The sequence below is a fragment of the Sturnira hondurensis genome, unplaced genomic scaffold (assembly GCF_014824575.4).
Source record: "Sturnira hondurensis isolate 20B ecotype Veracruz unplaced genomic scaffold, ASM1482457v3 Scaffold0018525, whole genome shotgun sequence".
NCBI classification, from domain to species: Eukaryota; Metazoa; Chordata; class Mammalia; order Chiroptera; family Phyllostomidae; genus Sturnira; species Sturnira hondurensis.
Window position 1 is genome coordinate 2,075,266 of NW_028091156.1, and position 25,481 is coordinate 2,100,746.

Here is a 25,481-nt window from a genome sequence, read left to right on the forward strand (position 1 = left end):
AATTCCTACAGCAGCCCCAGGGGTGTGGGTGTTACCAGCTCCAGCTCCGCCCTGCAGGGACCGTGCCTGGGATGGCCCCCACACACCCGCCCCGCAGCCGCGAGGCGTCCCCAGGACCCCCGCACGAGAGGAGTGCGGGGCTGGACTCCTCGGCAGCACCGACGAACTCCGGCGCAGCCACGGCCAGGTGGAGTCCTGGGGCGGACTGTCGCGCGGACAGCACTGATGGGACTCAGGTGGGCGACGGCGCCCCGTACGTACCCGAGAAGGCAGCGGTCGCAGACGACTCCACGACTCCCCCTGCACACCGTGTACGCCAGGGGGTCCGAACGGAAGAGCAGCTCTCCCGGGCGCAGCGGCGCCAGGGCGCGGAGCCCGTTTCCCCTGTCGGTGGTGCTGAACTTCTCCACCTTCAGTGGCTCCATCCTGCCGCAGCTCCGTACCTCGCACCACAGCCGCGTCCCGCCGCCGGCTCCTCGCGGGCTGCCGGGAGCCGCGCGCCTGCGCCCTGCGCGCGAACGTAGGCCGAGGGGCGGGGCCGGAGGGGCCTCTGAGCGTGCGCAGACGGCATCCCGAAGCCAACCGGGCGTCCGGTGAGCCGGATGCAGGCGCTTCGGTCCGGCTCGCTGGGCTGCTGGAGTCCCAGGCAACTCCGCAAGGAGAGGCGGTAGTTTTCCCCCTCCACTATTTTCTTATGACAGTTTGATCGCAGACTGAAAGTTGAGAAAACAACGCGATGAACGTCTTTATACCTTCCACCTAAATCAAACAATTCTTGGTATTTTCCCATTTCTTCGCATTCTCTCTCCATGTCTGCAAGTATGTGTGCATATATGTGTATTGTTTGAACCACTTGAAAGTAATTTGTGTTCTTGAATCATTGACAAGTTGAAGACATAACATTTCACAACTAACACTTTTACGTCATGATATATATATTTTTGGAAAAGCAGTAACATTCTTTTATTCAACACATAATTACTGGGCACTCGCTGTATACCAGACTCTGTGCGAGGCACTGGGGATATGATAAAAAGGAGGAAACAATTCCTGATCTCAGGGAATTTATAGTGGAAGGGGTGTTGGAGGAGGCGGAGGAGGCAGCTAAGGGGGCAAAAGAACAAAAACGAGCAGAACAATTTCAGCGTGGTGTGTCCTGCCTCTCTCAGAATTTTGTTCCTGTATATTGCCAGGTACTTTTCTGTAACTTGTTTTTTCATTCACTTGTTGATGACGTTTGTTGTGCAGAATATTTCCTAATTAAATACTGTAACGTGCATTTCCTCAGGTAAGAACAGTATCCTAAAAACAGCAAAATCATCACACCTAAAAAGTTATTCTAGACTAGCAAGCAAAAACTATATTCACTTTAAGATTGGCTTTTGTAATGTTTTTTAAAAACCAAGATTCAATCAAAAGTCCATTTTCTTTCTTATGACATTGACTTTTTTTTTTGGACTTGAACTCTGAAGAGTCCAAACTAGGAGTCTTGTAAAATGTTCTCCATTCTGTATTTGTCTGGCTGTTCTCTCATGGTGTCATTTAACGTGTTCCTCTGTTCCCCGTATTTCCTGTAAACTGCAGCCTACATCTGGACATTACAGTCCAGAGGCTTGATTCGATCCAAGTGTTTAGCAAAAACACTTTACGACTTGTACTTATGACCACATCACATCAACCTTAAACGTGCATAATGTGCCACTATTAATAAAACCAAGTTGATTGGTTGGTGAAAGTGGGGGCTGCCAGAAGTCTTTGTTATAAAAGTACACTGTAGCCCTGGCTGGCGTGGCTCAGTGGATTGAGCGCAGGCCTGCGAACCACAAAATCGCGATTTGATTCCCGGTCGGGGCACATGCCTGGGTTGCAGGCCAGTTCCCGGCGGGGAACTCACGAGAGGCAACCATACATTGATACTTCTCTCCTTCTCTCCTTCCCTTCCCCTCTAAAGATAAATAAATTTTTAAAAATCTTTTTAAAAAAGTACACTGTACCTTTGCAATTGGTAAGCATTCTCTGGGGGGATACTCTGGTGCTGTTAGAATACCCTGATTCCCACCACCTGTATTAGACAATACAACATAATGCAGTGCTCGTAACGTCCTATAATGAGAACGGCATACTCAGTAACAGGCTTTAGGTTCTTTTTCTTAGTAAAAGAGACTCATTTAACTATTGCAAAATGGGCAGTCCTGCTTTCCAGAATTCTTAAATGATAAATTACAAGTACCAGGTTCCAGATTTTCTATACCAAGACTGCTCAGAAAGTGTAAAGATGATTAACTTACTGTTTTTTAAGGTTGCCTGGGAGGGACATTACCATTTAGATTTATCGTATAAACAGAAGCCCAGAATCCCTAGACTCTGTCCTATCCTGCACACAACAAATTGGCAGGGTAGGGGTTCTTTTGAAAACCTCTTAGGGTTTCCTAAGAACAGGGGTTCTTATGAAAACAGTAGATGGAGGGTATTTTAACGAGAACTGGAGGATGTTACCAGAATTCATGACATACGGAGCTCAGAGGTGTCTGTAACATAAACGATGTGGGAATCCTGGGTACGATCCCGAAACTGACCATCTTTTTCCAAGATTTGATGTTTTCAATGAAAACAATTGGCTAATTGGCCAGTTACTAATTGGCTTTACAGTTAGCTTTCACCAGGAATCTAAATTGAATTTCTGAACCATACAAAAATCAACGCTTTCTCACCCTATTTGTTCCATTACTTTCATATCCTTGCTTTTAATGAGCAAATTAAAACCAAGCACATGGAATGTTGTGCCCAATTCCCCATAAACTCTAATTGAAGGTTTAACATACTATTTTATTAGCAAGAGGTAAATTAAGTAGTCGCTATAAATGTTTAATGCAGAATTACCCAGCAGTTTGAGTAATAAACCAAGTGAAATGTAATCAAGAATCACTGGATTATTTTAAAAGTCTATCCTATGTCTCATCGGGTAACTAGAATTGCTATTTTGAGCCTTACAATGGTGCAAATAATATACTGACAGAATGGAACAACAACAACAAAAAAAACTTTTATTTTTTGACTAATCCAAAGGTGCAGGCTTGCGGCCTGGAGGTCACTAACCAGAGGCATCACTTCGGGAGCGGATGTGCTAATTTCTGTTCCTTAGATTCAGAAGAGTCCCTGTGGAGATGCAGGACCGGGAAGCTATCGATGAGTGTCTTTAAGATAGTATTTGTAGTAGAGGTCTTGGTTGAAAGTGATAGAATTCCATCCCAAACCAGTTTTAACAAAAACGGAAATTGGCTTCAGGCATTTGCTTGGCTTTGTAGTTGATTAGGGTGTGGTTAGAGCCAGGGGCCGACATGTTATCGGAATGACATCTCCCCAGTTCCTTGTGTGAGGTTGGCTTTCTCGGTGCTGATGGCACCCTCCAGAGTTTCCTTATATGGGGGGCTGGAGGGGAGACCAGAGAAAGTTTCCTCCCTTTAGGAGATGCACTTTTCATAATATATTGTCAGACGAGCATAGAATATCACACGTAGGGCCAGGCAGTCAAAGCCTTTTCATTTTGCACATGCAAAACCAAGGCGCAGATAAATTACCCACTAAATACCATTCTGCAATTTAGAGATGAAAGAACAAATGGGGACATTCCACGATCACAGAACTTTTGGGGGGCCCTAATAGACAGCGTGCCTGTTTTGATGCCAGTCACCTTCTGAACTCAGACTGCATTCTTAGACATTCTAGAGAAAGGTACACGTATTCCAAAGACAAACACCTAAAAAGAACCTTAAATAAACACCAAGAGGGTCCCCTGTTGGTAATTCCAACTCTTCATTCTCCTAGCCATCTTTAGTCACCATGAACTTACCTAGAGCTGACTGTATGGGCAAAGACTTCACTCTTGTAGTGTGAAAACTTTTCTTCAGTTACCTGGCCATGTTCCCGGTACTTCGTTAGAACATTCTGCTAAGCTCATCAGGTTTGGGGAGGATTCAGAAAGACCAGATGAGTATCTGCTACCCTCAGCCACCAGCAAAACTAAAAGGCCCCTTGGCAAAGTACCTGTGGAAGTGCTTACCCCTGAACTGCTCGGCACCAGATCTGGATGGACCTTGTCATCACCAGGAATCACTCCATCTCTGGCACCTGAGTACCAGAGTGTAAATGACTTCACACTGGCTCTTTTCACACTTGCTTCAATGTTCCAGCCACTTTCTTCCTGTTACTCTCACATCCCCTGACTCCTGTATGAGTTTGGGTGTGTGGGGAAGCAGATGCTAAGACAAGCTGAGACACATGGAAGGTTTTTAGAGAAGGAAGGAGAAGGCATGGCATTCTGACTAGAGGCCTGACACTGTGGAAAGAGAAAGATTGGACAGGACGCCCTGCACCACAGTGAAATTCCAAGAAAGGTTTAGTCACATGAACAGGGAGTCCTTGAGCCAGAACTGCCCGTGGGAGTTGTGTCTGTCACCAGAGGAGCCTGCCTTCCGCTCCCAACCCCACCCCCCCACCCCCCAACAGCTAGTCAATTCTACACGGAACTCAAAATTAGGTCCACTTCGAGATTAACACCTTTTCTTAGATGCCACAGTTAGGACCCTACCCTAATCGTGGCCTGGGAACTGCCTGTAGGAAGTGCGACCTCAGCATAAACACATCGGTGGACTTGGGGAGAAGCTGGAGAGGTCAGCCAGCTGCTCTCTCCCCCAGCAGATCCGACCACACCCCAGCGCCTTCAGGCAGCATCCCTCCCATCTGAAAGACGTTTAAATTAGTCAAACTACTGTCTCACTCTGTAAGTACTGGGAACCACTCCGTGCACAGACCTGAAGGCTCGTCTCCTTAGCACACAACTTTTATTCATCTGATCGTCCACGTTCTCCACTGCTCCCGTCCTAAAATGACTCAATAGTATAAAATGCTCCCACTATCAATTTGGTCTCTATTCTTAGCTAGACCCTCTGTATTATTTAGTGACCCTCCTTAACTCCATCTCTCTCTAAACCCCCAAAACAGTTAACAGACCTGTTCTTAAGTCCCCTCTTCCATTTTGTCTGAAGTGACACTGCCTGATACTCTGCGCATGCACCACTTGTAAGGCCTGAATTCACATTTATATCAGAATCCATACTCCACGCCGTTTATCTAGGCTAAGAGCAAAACGTGCTGCTCTGGTTTTTGAAGCCCATTCCCTTTTCCAACAGCCACCAATGAATCCCTGGGAACTCTATTTAAAATGTTTCTCGGCTGACACTCTTGTAACCTAGTAACAGAAATCTGGGCTTCAAGCACGGGACTAGGAAAGAAGCAGGGAGAGGAGACAGACTAAATGACACCAGGGAGCTTAGACAAGGTTATGTCACAGCAGAACAGGAATCGTAAGAGAAAGGAGAGCATGCGGTTTCCAGCCAGACTGATGTGCAAGCCAGGGACCACAGGAGGGAAGTCAGGAAGTCACTAAGACACCTTAGCCATCAGGAAATGCTGTAAGAACAAGCAAATGTAATCCGGGGGCACTGGGGATGCTCGGCTAAAATCCAGTAGCTTCTTCGATGATCTATGAAAATATTCTTAATTTCATTTAGGTTCAGGTAAAGGTCTAACTGCAGATAAACTTTCTTGATAGATCAAAATGCAAGAGACTTTTGAATAACAGGCTGAATTATTCACAATGTGTATTGACTATACATGACAGAATTTAAAGTAAGTTAGGGTCAACTTTACGTTTCATTAGGGACAAAAAAAATCACAAAATCTTGTTTAAGATATTTTAATTTCTAAAAACGTTTAAACCATAATAAAGTTTAATTTTTTTCATTGCACAGTATTTGTTAATACTTTCAACAAACTGAAAAGTAAAACAAACCACTTACTTCAGTTGTATTTACTTTCTAGGCTTAAAACTGTACACACTCTTTGCCCTCCTGGAGGATGTAAAAATCAGCAGTGAAAGGGGAACATTTAAATTAATACAATGTAAGTGTTTGGCTAAAAGGACTTTTTTTAAAAAAGATTTTATTTATTTATCTTAGAGGGAAAGGGACGGGGGGAGAGAGAGAGAGAAATATCAATGTATGGTTGCCTCTGGTGCATCCCCTGCCAGGAACCAGGAACTGGCCTGCAACCCAGGCATGTGCCCTGACTGGGAATCGAACCGCGATCGTGTGGTTCACAGGCCAGCGCTCAATCCACTGAGCTACGCCAGCCAGGGCTAAAAGGACTTTTAAAACTAAATTTCATCTGGTAGCTCCATACAACTACTGGCCTGTTGACAGTAGACAGAACTGAAAACAAAACAAATCTGAGCTGATCAAATCCACAGTTAAGGGAAGTTCTTTATTCTGCTGTGAATAAAACAGCAGCCGCTGTTTTACCCAATGTCCCAATGGTATCAGCCTCGGAAGACACGATCTGCCTTGTTCGCGCAAAACGAGAACAGCTACCTTCTGCGGAAAGGATGTGGGTTTTACAAACTTAGCTCTTTTTCGCTTGTGTCCTAACTTCCAAGTAAAATGAACGGCCTCAGCCACGGTCCTGGCAGTCGGTTCCTGTTCCCTATAAGACCACATCCTCCATGAAGTCATCATACAGCCACTTGCAGGAATAATCTTTGGAAGATTCTATGGTTTCAAAGAGGCGTTTAAAGTCTAGAGGATACATGTCTGTTACTTTGATTGCTCCTTTCTTTTTTATTTTCTTCAATATATCCTCTGCATCCACTGGACTCAATGAACTGCAAAAAAAAAAAATCAAAGTAAATTTCTTAAATTCTTTTCCATAACAACTGTCAGTTAACTCTGATAAAGGTAGCTTGTAAGCTCAATGTCAAATACCTAACGTATATAATTAATCGTATTTCGTTCAAGAGCTTGCATGTAACATGTATCTTTATGTGTATCCCTCAAGTTGCATGGCTTACCTACAATGCAAAGGGCAGATGTAGGCGTTAACGTGTTCTAATCTATTCCTACACAAAACTCGTTTACCACTGCCCTTCGAAAAGGCGCCTGTCTACCTCTTTCATCCTTTATTTCTCTTTACAAAAATAGTCTTTAACTCCATTTAGGTTCATGTAAAAGTTCAGTACGTTCAAACAGCAGAAACTGCTGCCTCGCCATTTTCAAAGAGGGAATAATCTTTCACATTTTTATGTAACAATTACTGGTGAATATAATATAAAGCAATAAACTACCTTCTGTATTAGCCTAGGTGAGCCTCTGACAGTAACAGGCAAGAAACTTGCAAAAGAATATTTTGATAGAAAATACTTCCAATAGTTTCTAATTTTGAATGGAATCCTCGTCACAGACAGAAACATGATTCCAATTCAGAGATCTCAAAGGGAATTTTTAATATTTTGTACCACAGCATACCAAATTTATTCCTTAATTCCCTATATTGTTGGTAGTTTCACTCAAAACAACCACTACCACAAGGGAACAAGATAAAAAATAGATTCTTTTTATTGGTCTATTGCCACAGTTAACATTTATTTTTACATAAATTTTGTTCAACCAACAGCTCATTCGGTTATTTATCTGATGATGATCAAATTCATTTAAATGATTATTTTAACATCTTGTTCACCCACTGACAATTTGAATGACTTTGAATGACTATGGGCTGCTGATCACAAGATGTTATGCGCACTCACAAAACTGTACACATCCACCCCATAAAAAAACTATACTCACGTAGACACAAAGTAGCTACAATTTTTACAAAGCTTTACAGGAACAAAAGCTTTGGTCCAGGGCAGGGAAACTGAGGTGGTCCAGTGGCACACCCCTACTTAGGTTAGGAAACAGGACCAATAGGGACACTGACAAGGCAGATGCTGACTTTCTCCATCCCGGCCAGTGACAAGCAGCTAGTTGTTCATGAGGGTTACCAGGTACTCTCAGCTAAATCCCACAAAGATTAAAACAAATCATAGCCTTCCTGTTTGTTTTTTCAAAGATGGGTGGGGTATTAAGCTTAGGAGATCATGTGGAAACCACAATCATACTTTTCTGAAAACGTGCACCACGTAAAGGAAGTACAGGGCCAGCCAAAAAGCGCATTGCGCTTTTCCCGTCTGATGGCTCCAGCGGTGCCTAGCTGTCTGTAATGTCGTTTGAGACAATTCTGTTAGCTTGTACTGGGACAGCTGCCATGTCAGCGTGCATTAAAAAAGAACTCGCCAAAACTGAACTTTTGTGCAGATATTTTAATACTAAAGACCGAAGAAGAGAGGCAACATTTTCAGTAGTATATTATGCCTTCCTTTTTCAAGCAAGATGAAAAGGCAAGTGAAGCATGAGGAAAGATTTGTGCAGTGTGTGGAGAAGGTGCTGTGACTGAGGGAACGTGTCGAAAGTGGTTTGTGAAGTTCCTTGGTGCTACTGACGTTTTGGCCAAATACCTCCTTGCAGTGGGGCTGTCTTATGCATTGGAAGGTGTTCAGCAGCATGCTGGCCTCGACCAACTAGAAGCCAATAGCAGGACAGAGCCAACATACTCAAAACATCAGAGTCAGTAAAGTTGTTGGTAAAAATGAAAAATGTGTCATTTATTTTATGAAAAAACCATCCGCACTTTTTGGCCAACTCACTACTTTGAGGAAACAGATGAGTGAAAGCATGTACTTCACTGTTAAGTAAGAATATACAAGATATAAAACATGGGCCTCTAATACGAAAGTGTAATTCCCACTAAATTGCTACTTTTATACTTGCTTTCATTCTTCTTACTTACTGTAACTGGTGTATCAGCTTGGCATTGCGCTTCAGAAAACACTGCTTTAACATGTGAAAAAATACATCATAGTTCACAGGTGTTAAATTTTGTGTAAATAAATTTCTATGGGGAGTGAATTGAATAAAACACAGGTTTTGTTGTGTTTGTTGTTCTAATGATTCCTGGAAAGAAAGGAAAATAAACTGTGTTAGTCATAAAGCATTGCCCGAGCAAGACACTGTTCACTTTCCCATTCAAGTTACCTGTTGGAAAAGGCAATCACCAGAGACCCCAGTGTCCCTGTGTGTTCTTATCAGCTGTGCCCAGAATGCAAAGCCCTAACAGCGCTCTATCTGGGCCATTTCTCGGGGTGGTCTGCAGCGAGTCACCTTGAGGGATGACATCTCTCTCTCCAGGACAAAAATCAGGCTTGCTTAATGTTTGCTATGAAAGGAGTGGGTCCCCCAGCTCCGCGTTGCTGCAACGCAAACCCTGTGAACGCATACCCTCCGACTTGGCCACGCCACACTGCTCTGTGGCCTCGGAGGTGAATCGAACCCGGTGTCTGGTCCAGGAGTCATGCCTCTGGCCACCATCCATAGAGTCCCAGCTTATTACCTTGTCGACGGGGTAAAATCGAATCCCAAACATGACACTAACATGAAGTGAGTCTCCTCTATATTTGAAGCACACCACCACATCCTAAGAATAAAATACTACGTACACATAATTTTTAATAGGATAATTTTTTTTAAAATATGGACTTAGCAAGCTATGGTCAATGGCCTCCCTCTTTTTGCAGTCTGGGGCTAAGAACATTTTTCACATTTGTAAAGGATTGTTGTGTTTTTGGGTTTTTTTTTTAGGGAAAAAAGCAAACACCAAAGAACATGTGACAGAGACTGTTATGTGGTCTGGAAGCAAAAGATATTTACCAACTGGCCCTATACAGAAAAAGTCTGCCTACCTGCTCCAATATATAATATTACACAGATTAAAATGAAAACTGTATGATATGATCTAAATTTAAGGCATTTTCCCCTAAAATTATTCCTCAGAAAAGAGGGAGCTTTATGTTTCTTTAGGAAATTTCACACATTAAGTGTGACCACTTGTATGCTTTATTTTATATATATTTAAATATACGTCCTATTTGTGGAAAACGTAGTGGGCGCCCCTCAAATTATAATCAATCCTAGTTCCTAGTTTGGGATGTCTACAGTTTAAGGAATTGGTAAAAACAACAGCAATTAAATTAAAAAATATTTAGTAATTATTCATTTAGCAACAAGGATAATACAATTCCAAGTATTACGCAGTGTTGTTGACAAGTTTTTGAAGATACTTTAAAAGGCAAACTGGTACATAACATTAAATATATACATTTACCTGAGAAATAGGGAAGAAAAACCTTCCTAATGTTAAATGAGGACTGATTTGTAATTTGGGGAAGGGGTTCCAGTGACAGCATAGAGCCATGGCTTCCGAAGTGAGACATCTCCGCCTTGGGGGAAGGGATGATGTGCTCTGGAAACTGTCAAATGCCTCAAAACGCTTCCATAGCAACGATCAACACACTGGCATCAAAGGTACATACATGTGAAGTAAATGATGGAATTCTCACATGAAACATGAGGTTTGGTTATTTCCTCCTTACCCCTGGAAGTTTATATAGTTAAGTTGGCCAAAAACTTTTTAGCGTTTGCTCTTGTCATTAAGAAAAATAAGAAAATGTCTTCTACACAGAGTTGTTCATTTTGGAGACTTTTCGGTCAACTCCTGATGTCATCCAGACAAAACGTGTGACTCCTATTAGGTTGTGCTTCCGAAGAGCGAAAGAGAACTAAGGTCACAATGGTCACGACAGGGACCGATCGCTCCAAGGTCAGACCTTTTCTAAATGCGTATTTCCTTTTTCTCATTCAGTGGCAAGAGTAAAAAAAATAAAGAGGGAAGCAAACGAGAACCTCAGATGGAACTGGAATGCTGGGATTCGAGCATCGTTCACACTGAATCCTAACGGGGAACTTTTTAAAGGAGTTCGGGAATTGTTTTTGAAACTTCAGCTACTTTATTACAGTTTCACTACAAATATCCTAATATAAATTAAATGGAGAATTGCTTTGTAACATCATCTCTTGAAAAAAACAAAACAAAAATAAAGCCCAACCTCCTGGGTAGAAAACACACCTATTGTACCTATTGGTAAAGTCAACCATTATGCGTAGCAATATTACAGATTTCTGATTAATTAATAACATATAACATTTTAAGTTTACAAATAGATGAATAGTAAAATGATTATGTTTCCCAATTCTGGGTTATATCTTCAATCCCAGAGAGAGAAACACGGAAGTCAGACTCTGTTTAAGGCTCTGCTATGTGCATCCTCTGTAAAACTAGCTGGAAAATACAATTCTCTTCCAAAATAATGTGAATTTAATTAAAAGCAGTAAGAGATCTTTAAAGCACATGTCCAGACATTCTGAAGTTAACACATTTAAATACATACAGGATGTCAGATGATCTTAAAGAAAACAAAGCATGCCGCACTCAGAAAAGAGCGGACGGGCCTTCACTCGCTCTCACCCTGCACTCCGGCTTTCCCAGTGGCCCTGCTCCGGTGTACTTGTCAAACGACGACCAAGGCTCCTGCAGGCAAGAGAGACAGAGACATCCCTTTCAGTTTTCCTCAGCCAAAGGGCCCCAAATCACCGCTGCTTTTTAAAATGTCCACCCAGACAGAATGAACCCTAGACACCAATGTAACTGGTTTAAAGAAAAACAACGTGTAACAGTTAAATCAGCCCTGGCTGGTGTCGGCTCAGTGGATTGAGCGCGGGCCTGCGAACCACACGATTGCGGTTCAATTCCCAGTCAAGGGCACATGCCTGGGTTGCAGGCCAGTTCCCAGCAGGGGATGCAGTTCCCAGCAGGGGGCGCATGAGAGGCAACCCTACATTGATATTTCTCTCCCTCTCTCCTTCCCTTCCCCTCTAAAGATAAATTTTAAAAATCTTAAAAAAAATAAAAATTAAAATTAAAAAAGTCTTTAAAAAAACCAGTTAAATCATTTACCTTTTTTTTGGATAAAGAAGAGGAAAAATCAAAGGTCTGTCCCAATATTGGTAACTGTTACTTAGATAAAAGAAAGTTACCCTTCATATGATTACACAAACAGGGTCTCAAGTTATAATTTTAAACAACCAACATTTCAAGAGTAGAGTCACAATCAGTTTAGGGGTCATCAGATCAATACTGAGGACATTTCTGTCCTAACCTCGTAAAAAAGCCTCTTATTCAAACTCATCTGAATATGTTGGGACATGTAGGGAGATACAAAAATAAAGATACAGTGTGAATTTTTTAAAAGATCATTACTTTTTTTGTATCTAACTTTTATATATACAACTTTACATGTGAAACTATTTTTATTATACAAATACACACACACACCGATTAAAATTCCAAAATAAGAGTTACACCAGCAGGTGACACAGACTAAAACTTACAACACTGGACGCGGGTTTGAAAGGGTATTGTCAAAACGGCTATAACTAACCACAGTGGCCAGTGAAGTGGCATAAAAAATGCAACTGTCGCCCATCCCTGAAACTGCAGGCAGCTCCAGAATGTCACCAAGAGGAGGAAGGCAGTGCGACAGCAGTGTGCAGTAGGTGCCACAGCTCCCACCGTCCCACACTCGGGTCTAGTTCACAGCACTGGGCACAGAGGGGCCTTATCTATTACAAAGCCACAGGAGAAGAAACCTGAACGACGCTGGGAACTGAGTTTCACAACTGACCCTCCAGTTAGAGGTATTTGACAGACGGATGTTTAAAATGTGGGTTCACAAAGACCTCTCCTTTCTGAAGATTAATAAAGGGCAACACCCAACATAGAGCCTCGGAAAACAAACGCTGCGGAACAAGAGGACAAAACTCTCCCGAAAGGCAGTCCCCTGCGGGCCCTGCTGAAGACACCAGTGGAGAGCCACAAAGACAGGAGGGGCTGCGACGAAAAAGGCACAGGATGAAAGGAGATCCGTGGGGGCAGGTAAGAGAATTTTACAGAAGCCAAGAACTACATGTCAAGCTGACAATGTAGTGCAGACAGAAGGCGGGGGCAGGGCAGGGAAGGCTAAATGGGAAAAGATTCCTGGGAATGCAAGAAGACGATGAGGGCATGACAGATTACTGAAGACAAGGCAGAGAGATCCAGCCTAGAACCTCAGATGTTCTGAAGGAAAAAAAAAATTGAAACCAAAGCTACAATCAAATGAGGTAACAGCGCAAGTGTGCACATCACTGGGCTTAGTGTGTTCCTGCCAAAAGCACTGAGGGGCTCCGTGAGGACACAGTGCAAAAGTCAAAACTGAAAGTATGAAATCCTTGGAAGAACAAGGGCTCATAAAAATATATGAACAGCCCTGGCTGGTGTGGCTCAGTGGACTAAGGGCTGGCTTGCGAACCTAAAGGTCACTGGTTAGATTCCCAGTCAGTGCATACGCCTGGGTTGCGGGCCAGGTCCCCAGTAAGGGCGTCCAAGAGGCAACCAATGGACATATCTCATGCCAATGTTTCTCTCCCTCTTTCTCCCTCTCTTTCCCTCAAATAAATAAATAAAATCTCTAAATATATATATATGAACACATATCATATAAAACTACTCAATATTCTACTAAAATAAAATATGCAAATTATGGTATGAAAGAAATAGCATCTATCACTTTTTTCTTACACTCTAGCCCTCTGCTATTAAGTACGGTAGCACTAATCACCACGGCTGCTGAACACTTGAATGAGTCTAGTCTGAAGTGAGATGTTGTAAACTACACCCTGGATTTCCAAGGCCCAGCACACACACACTAATCAAAACTGTGTAATAATTAATTCCAAAATAACAATTACACACTAAAGGGGCAACATTTTGAATTGAGGTTAAGTAAAATACTAAAATTAATTTCACCTGTTTCTTTTTTAAATTTTTATAATGTGACTGCTAAAAAAAGGTAAAATTGTACATGTGGTTCATATTATATTTCTACTGGACAACTCTGATTTTCCTAAGGACATAAACTTAAAAAATGGGGGGGATGATCTATAATAAAGTATTAAACAGCCATTAAAAACTTAAACTGTTCAGTGACAAGGGGAAAAAACACAGTCAAGCATTGGCTATTAAACGGAAAAATGAGATAAAAATAATGCCATCTTCAGGTCAGAGCGGGGAGGAGGTGAGGATGCAAGACTCTGTCACAACCTAAGTGTTTGGGGTTGGGCCCCCACAATGGGTTCGTCTGTGTTTGCGCCTTGTCCTGCGTCTGAGGTGCTATGACTGTACCCTCCTCCTCCCCCGGGACATTTGTGTCTCCTGGCTGTGTAATAAATGCTGCATACTCTCCAAAAAAAAATAATAATGCAATCTTCACAATGTAGAAAAAAAGAATCACAAGGAGAATAACAAAATACGTGCCACAAACATCAGCAGTGGCCTCTGGGTGGCAGAAACGTAGGGGATTTTTAAAATTCTTTTATATCTTACATTTTTACAGTGAACATATGCTATTTTTATTTTCAGAGAAAAACAAAGGCTTGTGACAAGAACAGCAGCGCGAAGTGGCCTGGCCCCAGTGTACTCCACGGCTGGGAAAAATAAGCAACTTCATGCTGAACTGCTCTCCACTCACGGGGCACTGACAGGCAGCCCCTCTGAACACAATCGAGTCCCTGCCGAAAGGCGCTCGGGCCTCGCTCACCGTGTGCAGCCGCTTCACCTCACAGGCCACTTGCCACAGCACACTCAAGGCCTGGTACAGGTTTCGGTGCTGGGGGTTCGCCATGATCTTCTAGGAAGAGGAAAACAGAAAGTACTTGTTATGCAAAACTAGAATCCATCAAAACCAAAGGTGGTCTTAGTGGTAATATCTTCATAGTCTCTAGAAATTAGGGAAAATTAAACTTAAGTACAAAATCTTAGCTGTTACCATTTCAAAGAAGAGACAGGCCTTTTAAACTTTCATATGGAGACTTCCGCCAAGATGGAGGCATAGGTGGAAACACTGTGCCTTCTCCCACAACCAAGTTTGAATACAACAAAGGTTTGGAGAACAAAGACACAGCCAAAGAACAGAAAACTGAATTATACAGAAGTCCGACTACAACTAACCGTTCAACCAGGACAGTAAGAGAGGCGGAGCCAGCAGCGGAACAGGGTCGGGCAGGACAGATCCCCCGACCTAGGCGCACAAGTGGCCCAGACCCAGTCAGGGTGTGGGGCAGACTGACCGCGGTCGCACATTCAAGCACAGTGAGACGGACCACGCAGGCCCCTGGGGGTGAGGGCTGACGGCGGTGGCACACTCGCGTGCAGTGGGATGAAATGCATGGGCCCGGTGACGGTGGCAGCTGCCACACCTGTGGGGGCCGAGGTGGGAGGTGGCAGACGGGACACCATTGCTCCTCTTTGACTCCACCCCCACATACAACGTCACAACCCAGCAACTTAGTTGCCCTGCTCTGGTGAACACCTAGGGCTCTGATCCTGCTAGGGAACAGGCACGAACAGCCCAAAAGATGGTGCAAGAAGAACTCAAAGTCCCAGAGCCAATAACTCTAAGCGACCAGGAAATAGCTAACCTATCAGATGCACAGTTCAAAATACTGGTGATCATGATGCTCACAGAACTGGTTGATTTTAGCCACAAATTAGAGGAACATATGAAGGCCAAACTAATTGAAATGAAGGGAAATGGACAGGAAACCAATAGTGATAGAAAGGAAACTGGGACTCAAATCAAGGGGGTGAACCAGAAGGAAGAACGAAACATCCAACCAGAAAGGAATGAAGAAATGAGAATTCAAAAAAATGAGGAGAGGCTTAGGAACCTCCAGGACATCTTTAAACGTTCCAACATCCGGATTATAGGGGTACCACAAGGGGAAAGAAAGGGCCACGAGTGGAAAACTTATTTGAACAAATAATAAAGGAGAACTTCCCCAGTCTGGCAAAGGAAATAGACTTCCAGGAAATCCAGGAAGCTCAGAGTCCCAAAGAAGTTGGACCCAAGAAGGAACACACCAAGGCACATCATAATTACATTAGCCAAGACTAAAATGAAGAGAGAATCCTAGAAGCAGCAAGAGATAAGGGGACAGCCCTGGCTGGTGTAGCTCAGTGGATTGAGCGCGGGCCTGCGAACCAGATGATCGTGGTTCGATTCCCAGTCAGGGCACATGCCTGGGTTGCAGGCCAGTTCCCGGCAGGGGCCAGTTCCCAGCAGGCGATGCACAAGAAGCAACCATACATTGATGTTTCTCTTCCTCTCTCCTTCCCTTCCCCTCTAAAGATAAATAAATAAAATATTTTAATAAAAATAAAAATAAAATAAAAAAAAAGAGAGAGATAAGGGGACAGTCACCTACAAAGGAGTACCCATCAGACTGTCAGCGGATTTCTCAAAAGAGACCTTACAGGCAAGAAGGGGCTGGAAAGAAGTATTCCAAGTCATGAAATCCAAAGACCTACAGCCAAGATTGCTTTATCCAGCAAAGCTTTCATTTAGAATGGAAGGTCAGATAAAGTGCTTCTCAGATAAGGTCAAGTTCAAGGAGTTCATCATCACCAAGCCCTTATTATATAAAATGCTAAAGGGACTTATCTAAGAAAAAGGAGATAAAAAATATGAACAGTGAAAGGACAGCAAACTCACAGTTAGTTATTAACAATCACACCTAAAACAAAAGCAAACCAAGAGGACAGCTAGATCAGGAGTGGAACCATAGAAATGAAGAACACATGGAGGGTTAGCAACAGGGGAGTGGGAGGGGGAGAAGGGGGGAGAAGGTATAGAAAATAGCATAGAGAGTAGGTAGAAAATAGATAGGGGGGAGGGCAAGAATAGTGGGGGAAATACAGAATCTAAAGAACTTGAGACACGTGGTTATAAACTAAGGGGAGGAGAATGGTGGGGGAGGGAGTGTGGGGTGGAGGGGAATGAAGGGGGGGGAATAGAACAACTGTAATAGTATAATCAATAAAATATATTTTTAAAAAACTTTCGTATGGAGATATACCATGTACACTTAAAACAGAAAGTATTCGAGATTGATCTCCTTTAACCCATCAGGGCAAAACCTCATCAGAGAAAAAATTAACAAAAATGTGTCATTTCTGTGGAGAGGGAGGGACACAGTGTATTAGAAATAGGTACTGGGTGGCCTATCCAGCTCTGAGTCAGAACTGTCCAGGCTGACACCTGAAGGTAAGAGGTCACCCCAGTGAATGGGAGGACACCTCAGAGAAAGCAAACGATGGGCAAGAGCATCCATGGTGGGAAAACAAAACACTGTAACATCTTGAAGCCTGACGAAGCATTTGCTCTCTCTCCTCCTTCTGTTCTTCCATTACATACTGCGTGCACAGCTCCAAGGCCCGGAGGCCCCTCTCCTCCCACAGACAGTGACACTCGCTTACCGCCTGGGTTTGGGTGAATGAGGCACCCCTTCACTTCCTGCCCCACTACCCTACCCCACAGCTCTGTTAGAGACAAATTTGCATCTCCTGTTTCACTGCACTAGAAGACTGATGACAGGAGGCCTTCTGGGCAGAAAAGAAACATCACTCTCAAAGCAACATCCAGGTCTTCAGGAAGACCTTACATATCAGTGAATTAAAGTAGAGGCTAAAACTCTAGACAATGCACACAAAAACTGTTCGGATAAAGGAATTCAGCAAAGTTCCGGGCCACAAAATTAACACACAGAAATCAGTTGTATTTTTATACACTAACAATGAACAATCTGAAAAGGAAATTAAGGAAATGTCCACTTACACGAAAAGCTATAAAACATTGCTGTAAGAAATTAAACAAATAAAAAGACATCCTGTGTTCATGATGGAAAGATTTAATATCATTAAGATGTCAGTACGACCCAAGTGATCAACAAATTGAATGCAACCCCTATCAAAATCCAAAAGTTGTTTTTTTTCCAGAAATTAAAAATTCATCTTAAAATTTACATGGAATCTTGAGAGACACCAAATAGCCTAAACAATCTTTAAAAAGAACAAAATTGGAGAACTCACAATTCCTGATTTCAAAACGTACTACAAAGTTACAGTAATCACTGGGGGAAAGGGGGAGTATATGGTGACTAAATGGTAACATAAAATAAAAAAATAAAGATTAAACTGAAAATTAAAACTTAAAAAAATTACAGTAATCAAAATAGTATGGCCCTGGCATGTAGACAGCATATAGAACAATGAAATAAAACAGAGTGTTCAGAAATACACTCAATGCACGTACATCACCAAGCGATTTTTCAACAACGGTGCCAACAAGAAAGGACAGTCTTTCGGCGAGAGTACCAGGAAAACTCCAATACTGCAGGCAAAAGAGTGAGGCCTGACCCTCACCTAACATCACGTAAAAAAAGTAATTCAAAATGGATCAAAGACCTGAACATAAGAGCTAAAACTGTAACACTCTCAGAAGGAAACACAGGGGAAAAGCTTTGCGACATTGCATTCAGCAATGATTTCTGAGATGACAGAAAGGCGCGGGTGACAACAAAAAAAATAAAAATCAGACATCATCAAAACTAAAAACTTTAGGACTCAAAAGGTACCATAAAATGTAAAAAAGCAACCCATAAAAGGGGAGAAAATACTTGCAAATCACATACCTGGGAAGAGATTAGTATTGAGATTATAACACTCCTATAACTCAACAACAAAAACTAGACAACACAATTAATTCCTCAGAAGAAGACACACAAATGATCTACAATGACATATAGGATGCTCATCATCACTAATCATTTAGGAAAATAGAAATTCAAAACCACCATGAGATACCACTTTAAACCATTAGGATGGGTATTATCAAAAAAACAAAAAACAAGCATTGGAGAAAATGTGGAGAAACTGGAACGCTTGTGCACAGCTGGTGGGAATATAAAACCAGGCAGCCACTATGGGAAACAATATGGTGGCTCCTCAAAAGATAGAAACGGAATTAGTGTGTGATCGCGTAACCTCACTTCTGGACGGACAATGGGAAGTATGGAAAGTGGGGACTCAGAGATATCTGCACACTGGTGTTCGCAGCAGCGGCCTCCACAATAACCAGAAAGTGGGATGGACAGACACCAGGAAGGACAAAAAGCGGGGACTCAGAAATACCCACACACTGGTGTTCACAGGAGTGGCCTCCACAATAACCAGAAAGCGGGAGCAACCCAAGTGTCCACAGACAGAAAATGGATAAACAAGAGGTGGTGTACATACACTGTCCAATGGAATAAAATTCAGCCCTAAAGAGGAGTAAAATTCTGATACATGCTACAACTTGAATGAACCCTAAAGACATTATGCTAAGTGAAATAAGCCAGGCACAAAGTGAACTACTGTATAATCCTATTTATATGAAGTACCTGGAATAGTCAAATGTGCAGAGACAGAATGCAGAACAGTGGGACCTCGGGGGAGGGGACGAGGTGGCATTAGTGTTTCCTGGGTACAGAGTTCCCGCAGAGAACGATGAACACGTTCTGAGAGGACACGGGCGGTGGTGACGGTTGTGCCACTCAACTATGCACTTAAAAAAGTTACAACGGTAAATTTTATGTCGTGATTCCAAATTAAAATCACGAAGACTACGACTGGAGAAAAATCACAGAACTCTTTTGAGACCGAAATACCAGTCAAGCACTTGCTGATAACCCACCTGGCAATCCGTTTCGTTCATAAAAAAGTTCAGTTCTACGCGTCCATATCTATACAGAGAAGTACAGGAATATATGTCATGTAAAAATTTCCAAATCATCTTCTTCTCATTTTTGGCTGGGAAGATGCCAAACACTTTTAAAGGAATACCTGTTAATACAAGTAAAAATACTTGAGTAAATGCTTTATACTTTCTCCTGGGATCATGTTTTATTGAGCCAAACTAGGTTAACAAACTATATTAACGTTATTTCAATTAAAACTAAGCTTCAACATGTCTCCTTGACATAACACTTGGCCTCAGCACAACTGCTGGGAGTATTTGTGTCCGGGTGTGAGGGGAGAGCAGGATTCAACTTCGGAGCATCTGCCCATAAACTGTACGATATAAACTGCACACCAATCTCATCAATAAACCATTGGTGCACTGGGAGAGAAAGCTGGCAAATCAGAGGGAAGTTGCTTTAGTGAATGACAAAAATCACCTTTTGACCAAGGAAGTGTTTCTATGGCCAAATCTCGCAGAAGCACCCGGGAATCCACCGTGGGTTTCACTGTTCCAAAGCTTCGAGGGTCCAGTTTGAAGAAGTCACAGTGGACCACGTGTAGCTTTCCCCCCAGCTTTTTCCCTAAGGACTAAAGAGAAGCCGAGATAAAGTGTTAGGAAGGTTCAGTGTTATGAAAAGTGTTTATGACAATTCAAAGACCTACTTCGAAAAATAATTCTTATCATAAATACGACCACCTCAATAAAGATTAAAGAAAACATGACTAAATATATCCTAAAATTTAAGAGTTAATACAAATCAACTGCTGCCTGAAAAATAATAAAAGTACAACTATCTTAACAAGAAACAGCCCAAAAAACAAACAAAACACCTTGAACAAATCTTCCTTATCCTTTTACTTTCTTTACTTTATTCTCAATGGCATCAGCAGCTGTTTGAAAAGCACCTTCACACAAATCCCTAATTAATTCCTGGGCAGTGGCTGCCTGGGGCACCGGGCGAGCATTCTGAGAACACGCCTGGGCTCAGAGCTGTGATCCATCCACTGGTCATGGAAAGATGTTTCATAGTCAACAAAAACAAGAAAAACATTAAAGTGAAAGGCAGCTGATTCAAGAGAGTATTCCTCTTTTTCTTCAAAAGTTTAGTTAGCCCTCCAGCTAAGAACTTAGCTCACTGTGTGGGTTGCTGTCCATTTCCCACCTAATTTTTCATTTGCTTTTTCTAAAGACAGACGAGTGTACAAGAAAAGCTCCCTGTCCACTGGAGGAGGTCCAACGCGCCTCCAACTCTGTACCGCCCTGATCCACTCACCTCGCAGTAGTGCTGGCGAACTCAGTAGTGAGAGCAAGCACTAGCTACAGACCCCCATAACTTAATCTGAAGCTGCAAGAAATCAGTGAAGAGGGCAGTATGCTTTGATGTGCATATTCAGGCTCACGTGCACAGAAACTTCTACTGGCACTTATCAAGGTTGCACCAAATTTGCGACTTAGAGTTATAAATTAAAAATCTAATTCTTCTTAAGCATGTAAGTCCCAACTATAAATATTATTTAATTTCCAAATCTACTACATTTCAATGGTCACTTTCAAGAGGCCCCTGGGAAAAGGCCAGTGGAAGGAACATACTGGGGGTGGAAACCACGGGTTTTTGGCCTTGTTGATGCTGAGATGCCCAATGCTGTGACCCAAGGGGAGGTGCCAGGTACAAAGCTGTGGACCTCCGCAGGGAGGTCAGGACAGTGATCCAGGCTGAAGATACACATCTGTAAGTGTGTGGCTTGTTGAAGGTGGTTAAACCCAGGACTGCAGATGAGATCTCTAAGGGACAGGCACACAGAACTATGCAGAGGACAGAGAACTGCAGAGTCTCAGGACAAGGAGCTGAGACTAAACCAAAACAAAGAAGAAAACCAGAGCGGTGGGTGTTAGGAAAGCTAAAGAGAAAGAGCGTTCATATAATGCATACTTTAAACACTGATTCAACTCTTGCAAAGTATTCTATGTGTATAGCAATAAAATAACCTCACAAATTACTCAAGATTGATATCTTAATTTTTCTAACTGAGGAAAGCTAATGTATTTTGGTTTGGTGGGAATGAAAAAGGAATGGATACTTTATGACTTTACACATTTTTGGTGTAGCACCTGTCATTTACTATTCAATAATTCAAACACAGTAACAGCCAAACATCTGGGATAAATTCATATATTAGTGAAATCACACTTGGGAACTCAACTTGATTGCATTTAGGATTCAAAATCAGGAAGTGAAAAGGTCAGGAAAAACAAGTAACTGTTGATTTCTACAGGTAGTTCATCTTATTTAAGCATCAAGATCCTTAATAGGTGGGAATTAACATAGCGGTTTTACATATAGGAAAACCAAGGCTCAGGAAGTTCAAATTCCTTACTTGCCCAAGGGTCTTAAAGGTGGGAATCCCTGGGGCTAAGTTTCAGCAACGTTTGAGAAGACTGTGCTGAAAGAAGAGGCAGTTCATCACAGAAGCTGACCTCTCTTCAACTGAACATCCACAGCTAAGTGCTGGCACGACAGTGGTTTTCACAGTTCAAACGGGACAGATCGTGATTAGTAGGAACACAGTCTGTAGCATGTGTATCTCTACATCAGAGAGAGAGGAAAACAAACTGTGCCCACTGGAAACACTACTAATGCGGAGTCCCAAGAATTTTATCAGGGCAATGGGAGGGAGGAAGTTTAAAGTTAGATAAAAACCCAGAGCCAAACATCATCCTTTAAATTCCTTTCAGGTTTTAGGAGCACACTAGAAAACCTTGGGGAGGCGACAAGCATCGTCTGCTAAGAGCACCACTGTAACATCCCACGCAAAGGTTTTATTTCAGCGGTTTCTTCTTTTATTATGGCAAATACATGAATTCGCACAAAACTTTATTGCAATGGCTTTCCATTTAACTTTAACGACGGTGAGTAAGTGAAAGAACAGTACTCGAGGCTGAGTTCAAGTTACCACTGGGCAGAGAAAGGACTGGGGAGTTAGAAGAAAATGACAATCACATTTCATGATCTTTAATCTTTAAACAATTTTGTGTTACTTTTCTTTGCAAGTTTCTGAAATTCCAGCAGATTTTTAATCAATTAAATAATCTGGCTAAAATCCTCAATTCTTTTCAAAGCAGTCCATTATAGAACAATAACTATCTAATGCACATAGTTTTATTAATAAAGAAACAAACAGCTGGATTTGGTGGACATTATAACTTTTTGTTATCAACCTGCACTTTTACAATTTACATGACTTCGGAAATTGTCTTAGAAAAGTGTTAGTTTGCTGGCCCTGGCTGGTGAGGCTCTGTGGATTGAGCGTGGGCCTGTGAACCAAACAACCGTGGTTTGATTCCCAGTCAGGACACATGCCTGGGTTGCAGGCCAGCTCCCAGCAGGGGACTCATGAGAGGCAACCATATACTGATATTTCTCTCCTTCTCTCCTTCCCTTCCCCTCTAAAAATAAATAAATAAAATCTTTTTAAAAATCATTAAAAAAAAAAGAAAGAAAAGTGTTAGTTTCCTAAACTGAATGTACAGATTGATAACAGAGGAAGAGAGAGAAAGACACTAAAATTGATGCAAGGATTTTCCACTTTACTGTTATGTGATCTTGTCTACCACAAAACAGAATTCACTGAGAAATCCATTTGAATAATGCCCACACTCCATGCAATTGTATCTGACCATACCAAAGCTTCCTTGCCCCTGTACCACTCAATCCACAGTTTACAGAGTCCCATTAATTCGACCTTAGCACTCCAATTAGAGTCTAAGCTTGCAGAAAGCAGGGGCACAGTACAGCACAGCCTACTAAGACCAGGAAACAAGCCCAGAAATACCAGTTATACACTTTGCTCAAAGTCACTCAACTAGTCTGCAGCAGAGCTACAAGCAGAAAACAAGTCTCAGAACTCCAATCTTTTAGTTATTCAACCATCATTGATAGAACGTTCTAGTCACTGGGGATGACAAGATATTTAAGATATGGCCACTAAAAGGGATTCTAGAAAAATAAAATGTGCGCTTAAATTTACCTCCCTAAACCACTGCAACGGGAACTGATGGAACAGTAAGTTATTTCTGGAAACTAAAAATAAACTTCCAGAGCCCTGGCCAGGTAGCTCAGTTGGTTAATCGTAGTTCTGATTCACCAAGGCTGCAGGTTCACTTCACCGTCAGGGCACACACAAGAATCAACCAATGAATGCATAAGTAACTGGACCAACGAATCAGTTTCTCTCTCCCTCTCTCCAATCAATCAATCAATCAATAATTATTTTTAAAATATACCTCCAAATGTGGAATAAAAGTTTTGTCACTTTCAAGGGCAATCACTCTGGCACCTCTTTGAATTAATGCTTGAGTCAGGATTCCAGGACCTAGTATGTTAACAGAACGAAAAAATTATTTACAAAAGAAACAATTTCTTTCAATATCAAAAAAGGTGTTTTACATGAATTTTCTTATTTTAATTTTTAAAAAATTGTAAATCCTCACCCAAAGACATTTTTTCCATTGCTTTTAGAAAGGGAAAGAGAAATATCGATGTGAGAGAGAAACAACAATTGCTTGCTTCCAGTACAAGTTCCAACTGGGCAGAGAACCACAACCAAGGTCATGTGCCCTGACCCCACCTTGAACTGGCAACCTTAGGTTTACAGGATGACCCTGGAACCAACTGAGCCACACCAGCCAGGGCTGTAGTTTTAATTCTTGCAACTATCCCCAAAGTAGATATTACACCCCTTATATTTACATATATGGAACTGGGGATTATAGATAGTCACTGGACCCCAACTTCACAACCCGGTCAAGGGAGCTGCCTGGCTTCGAATCCATTCAATCAAAGACAATAAAACCTGTGCTCTAGTCACGTTTCACCACGTCGTCTCGAGAAAAAAAAAATGTTGCCTCCAGCCTACAATTTAATCATGGACTATCCTAAACGGAACTGACTCCTCATGATAGGATGGTGTTTTAAAAAGTTATTTTTTTGCCCTGGCTGGTGTGGCTCAGTAGTGTGCTTGCCCGCCTGTGAACCAAAGGGTCACCAGGTTCAGTTTCCAGTCTGGGTACATGCCTGGGTTGCTGGCCAGGTCCCCAATAGGGGGCGCTTGAGAGGCAACCACACATTGATGTTTCTCTCTTTCCCCACCCCAGAGATAAATAAATGAAATCTTTTTTTAAAGTTATTTTTTATAAATCTGGCGTTCTCAGCCTCCTGCTAATGGTCTAAAGAAGATTTACGGAAAGGTAAAACAAAAGTTCTTTTTTCGGGGAGTGGATTGCAACTATCTTGGGGAGACTACAGAAAAGAGGAGCATACGCTATCAAAATACTATGTGAAGTGCAAACTGCTACAGAAATCTTTTGTAGTATCCACAAAACCATATAGGCTGACTAAAGGAAGGCGCCATGTCTCATACGGCAGTCTACGCATGGTCAATAGAAGTTTGCAAAGGTGAGGAACATCGGAGAAAAGGCGGTCCACGACGGACTCACCAGGATTGCATTCCAGGATGAGCTTGCACGGATCGTCTTCTCTCAGCAGGAACTGCACCACGGTCTCAGCCAGTCTTGGACTGGTTAGGTAACGCTTGGGCTCCACGCCGCACTTGGACGGCCGCGAGGGCACTTCTCTGAAATCCTGACCCGGCAACACCTGCGGCTGGAAGTCAGACAAACCTCGGCGAGCAACCGCCGGGGCGTCCTTCCACCTCGCCGCTCCCGACCTCCAAATGCAAAAGCGACCAGCAACGGAAGAAGCTGACAGCTTCAGCCGCGGAGGAAGCCCGGCCACTGGAACCCACATCCTCACCCTCTAGGGTCTGTCTGTCCCAAAGTCCTCCAAAACGTCAAAAAGTCGGCAAGCGCCCAACAGAGAATACCACGTGCAACATCTCCCCACCACCTGATTAGGCGAGGGCGGGAGAGAAGAGGGGAGACAAACGCCTCAAACTACGCTGGCGAACAACCCCTCCCCCTTGCTTTCCCTCACTTCCGCTTC

The 25,481-nt window shown here is 42.6% G+C and overlaps 2 protein-coding genes and 1 long non-coding RNA gene across 4 annotated transcripts in view; 1 reads left to right on the forward strand and 2 right to left on the reverse strand.

The window, feature by feature from the left end:
- The window catches only part of SMYD3 (SET and MYND domain containing 3), a 465,445-nt gene extending 464,843 nt beyond the window's left edge, over window positions 1-602 (reverse strand). The window contains exon 1 of the mRNA XM_037069376.1: window positions 262-602. Within this exon, the coding sequence (XP_036925271.1) occupies window positions 262-425 (164 nt within the window). The 5' untranslated portion in view covers window positions 426-602. The remainder of the gene's footprint in view (window positions 1-261) is intronic.
- A 5,173-nt stretch (window positions 603-5,775) lies between these two features.
- On the forward strand, window positions 5,776-6,399 carry LOC119003179 (uncharacterized). Its single transcript, XR_005069888.1, has 2 exons — window positions 5,776-5,967; window positions 6,195-6,399. It is a non-coding gene; the product is annotated as an uncharacterized LOC119003179 (long non-coding RNA).
- Window positions 6,219-25,479, reverse strand: TFB2M (transcription factor B2, mitochondrial). Of its 2 annotated transcripts, XM_037069406.1 has the most exons (8): window positions 24,977-25,479; window positions 23,765-23,853; window positions 19,920-20,070; window positions 19,436-19,584; window positions 14,462-14,551; window positions 11,293-11,355; window positions 8,722-8,885; window positions 6,219-6,718 (listed from the first exon to the last, which is right to left on the reverse strand). In XM_037069406.1, exons 1-8 carry the CDS (start codon window positions 25,284-25,286, stop codon window positions 6,541-6,543), a joined length of 1,194 nt encoding a protein of 397 aa, XP_036925301.1. In that variant the 5' UTR covers window positions 25,287-25,479; the 3' UTR covers window positions 6,219-6,540. The 2 variants fall into 2 exon arrangements, with proteins under 2 accessions (XP_036925301.1, XP_036925302.1); XM_037069407.1 differs by lacking the exon at window positions 14,462-14,551.
- Between the last annotated feature and the right edge of the window lie 2 nt (window positions 25,480-25,481).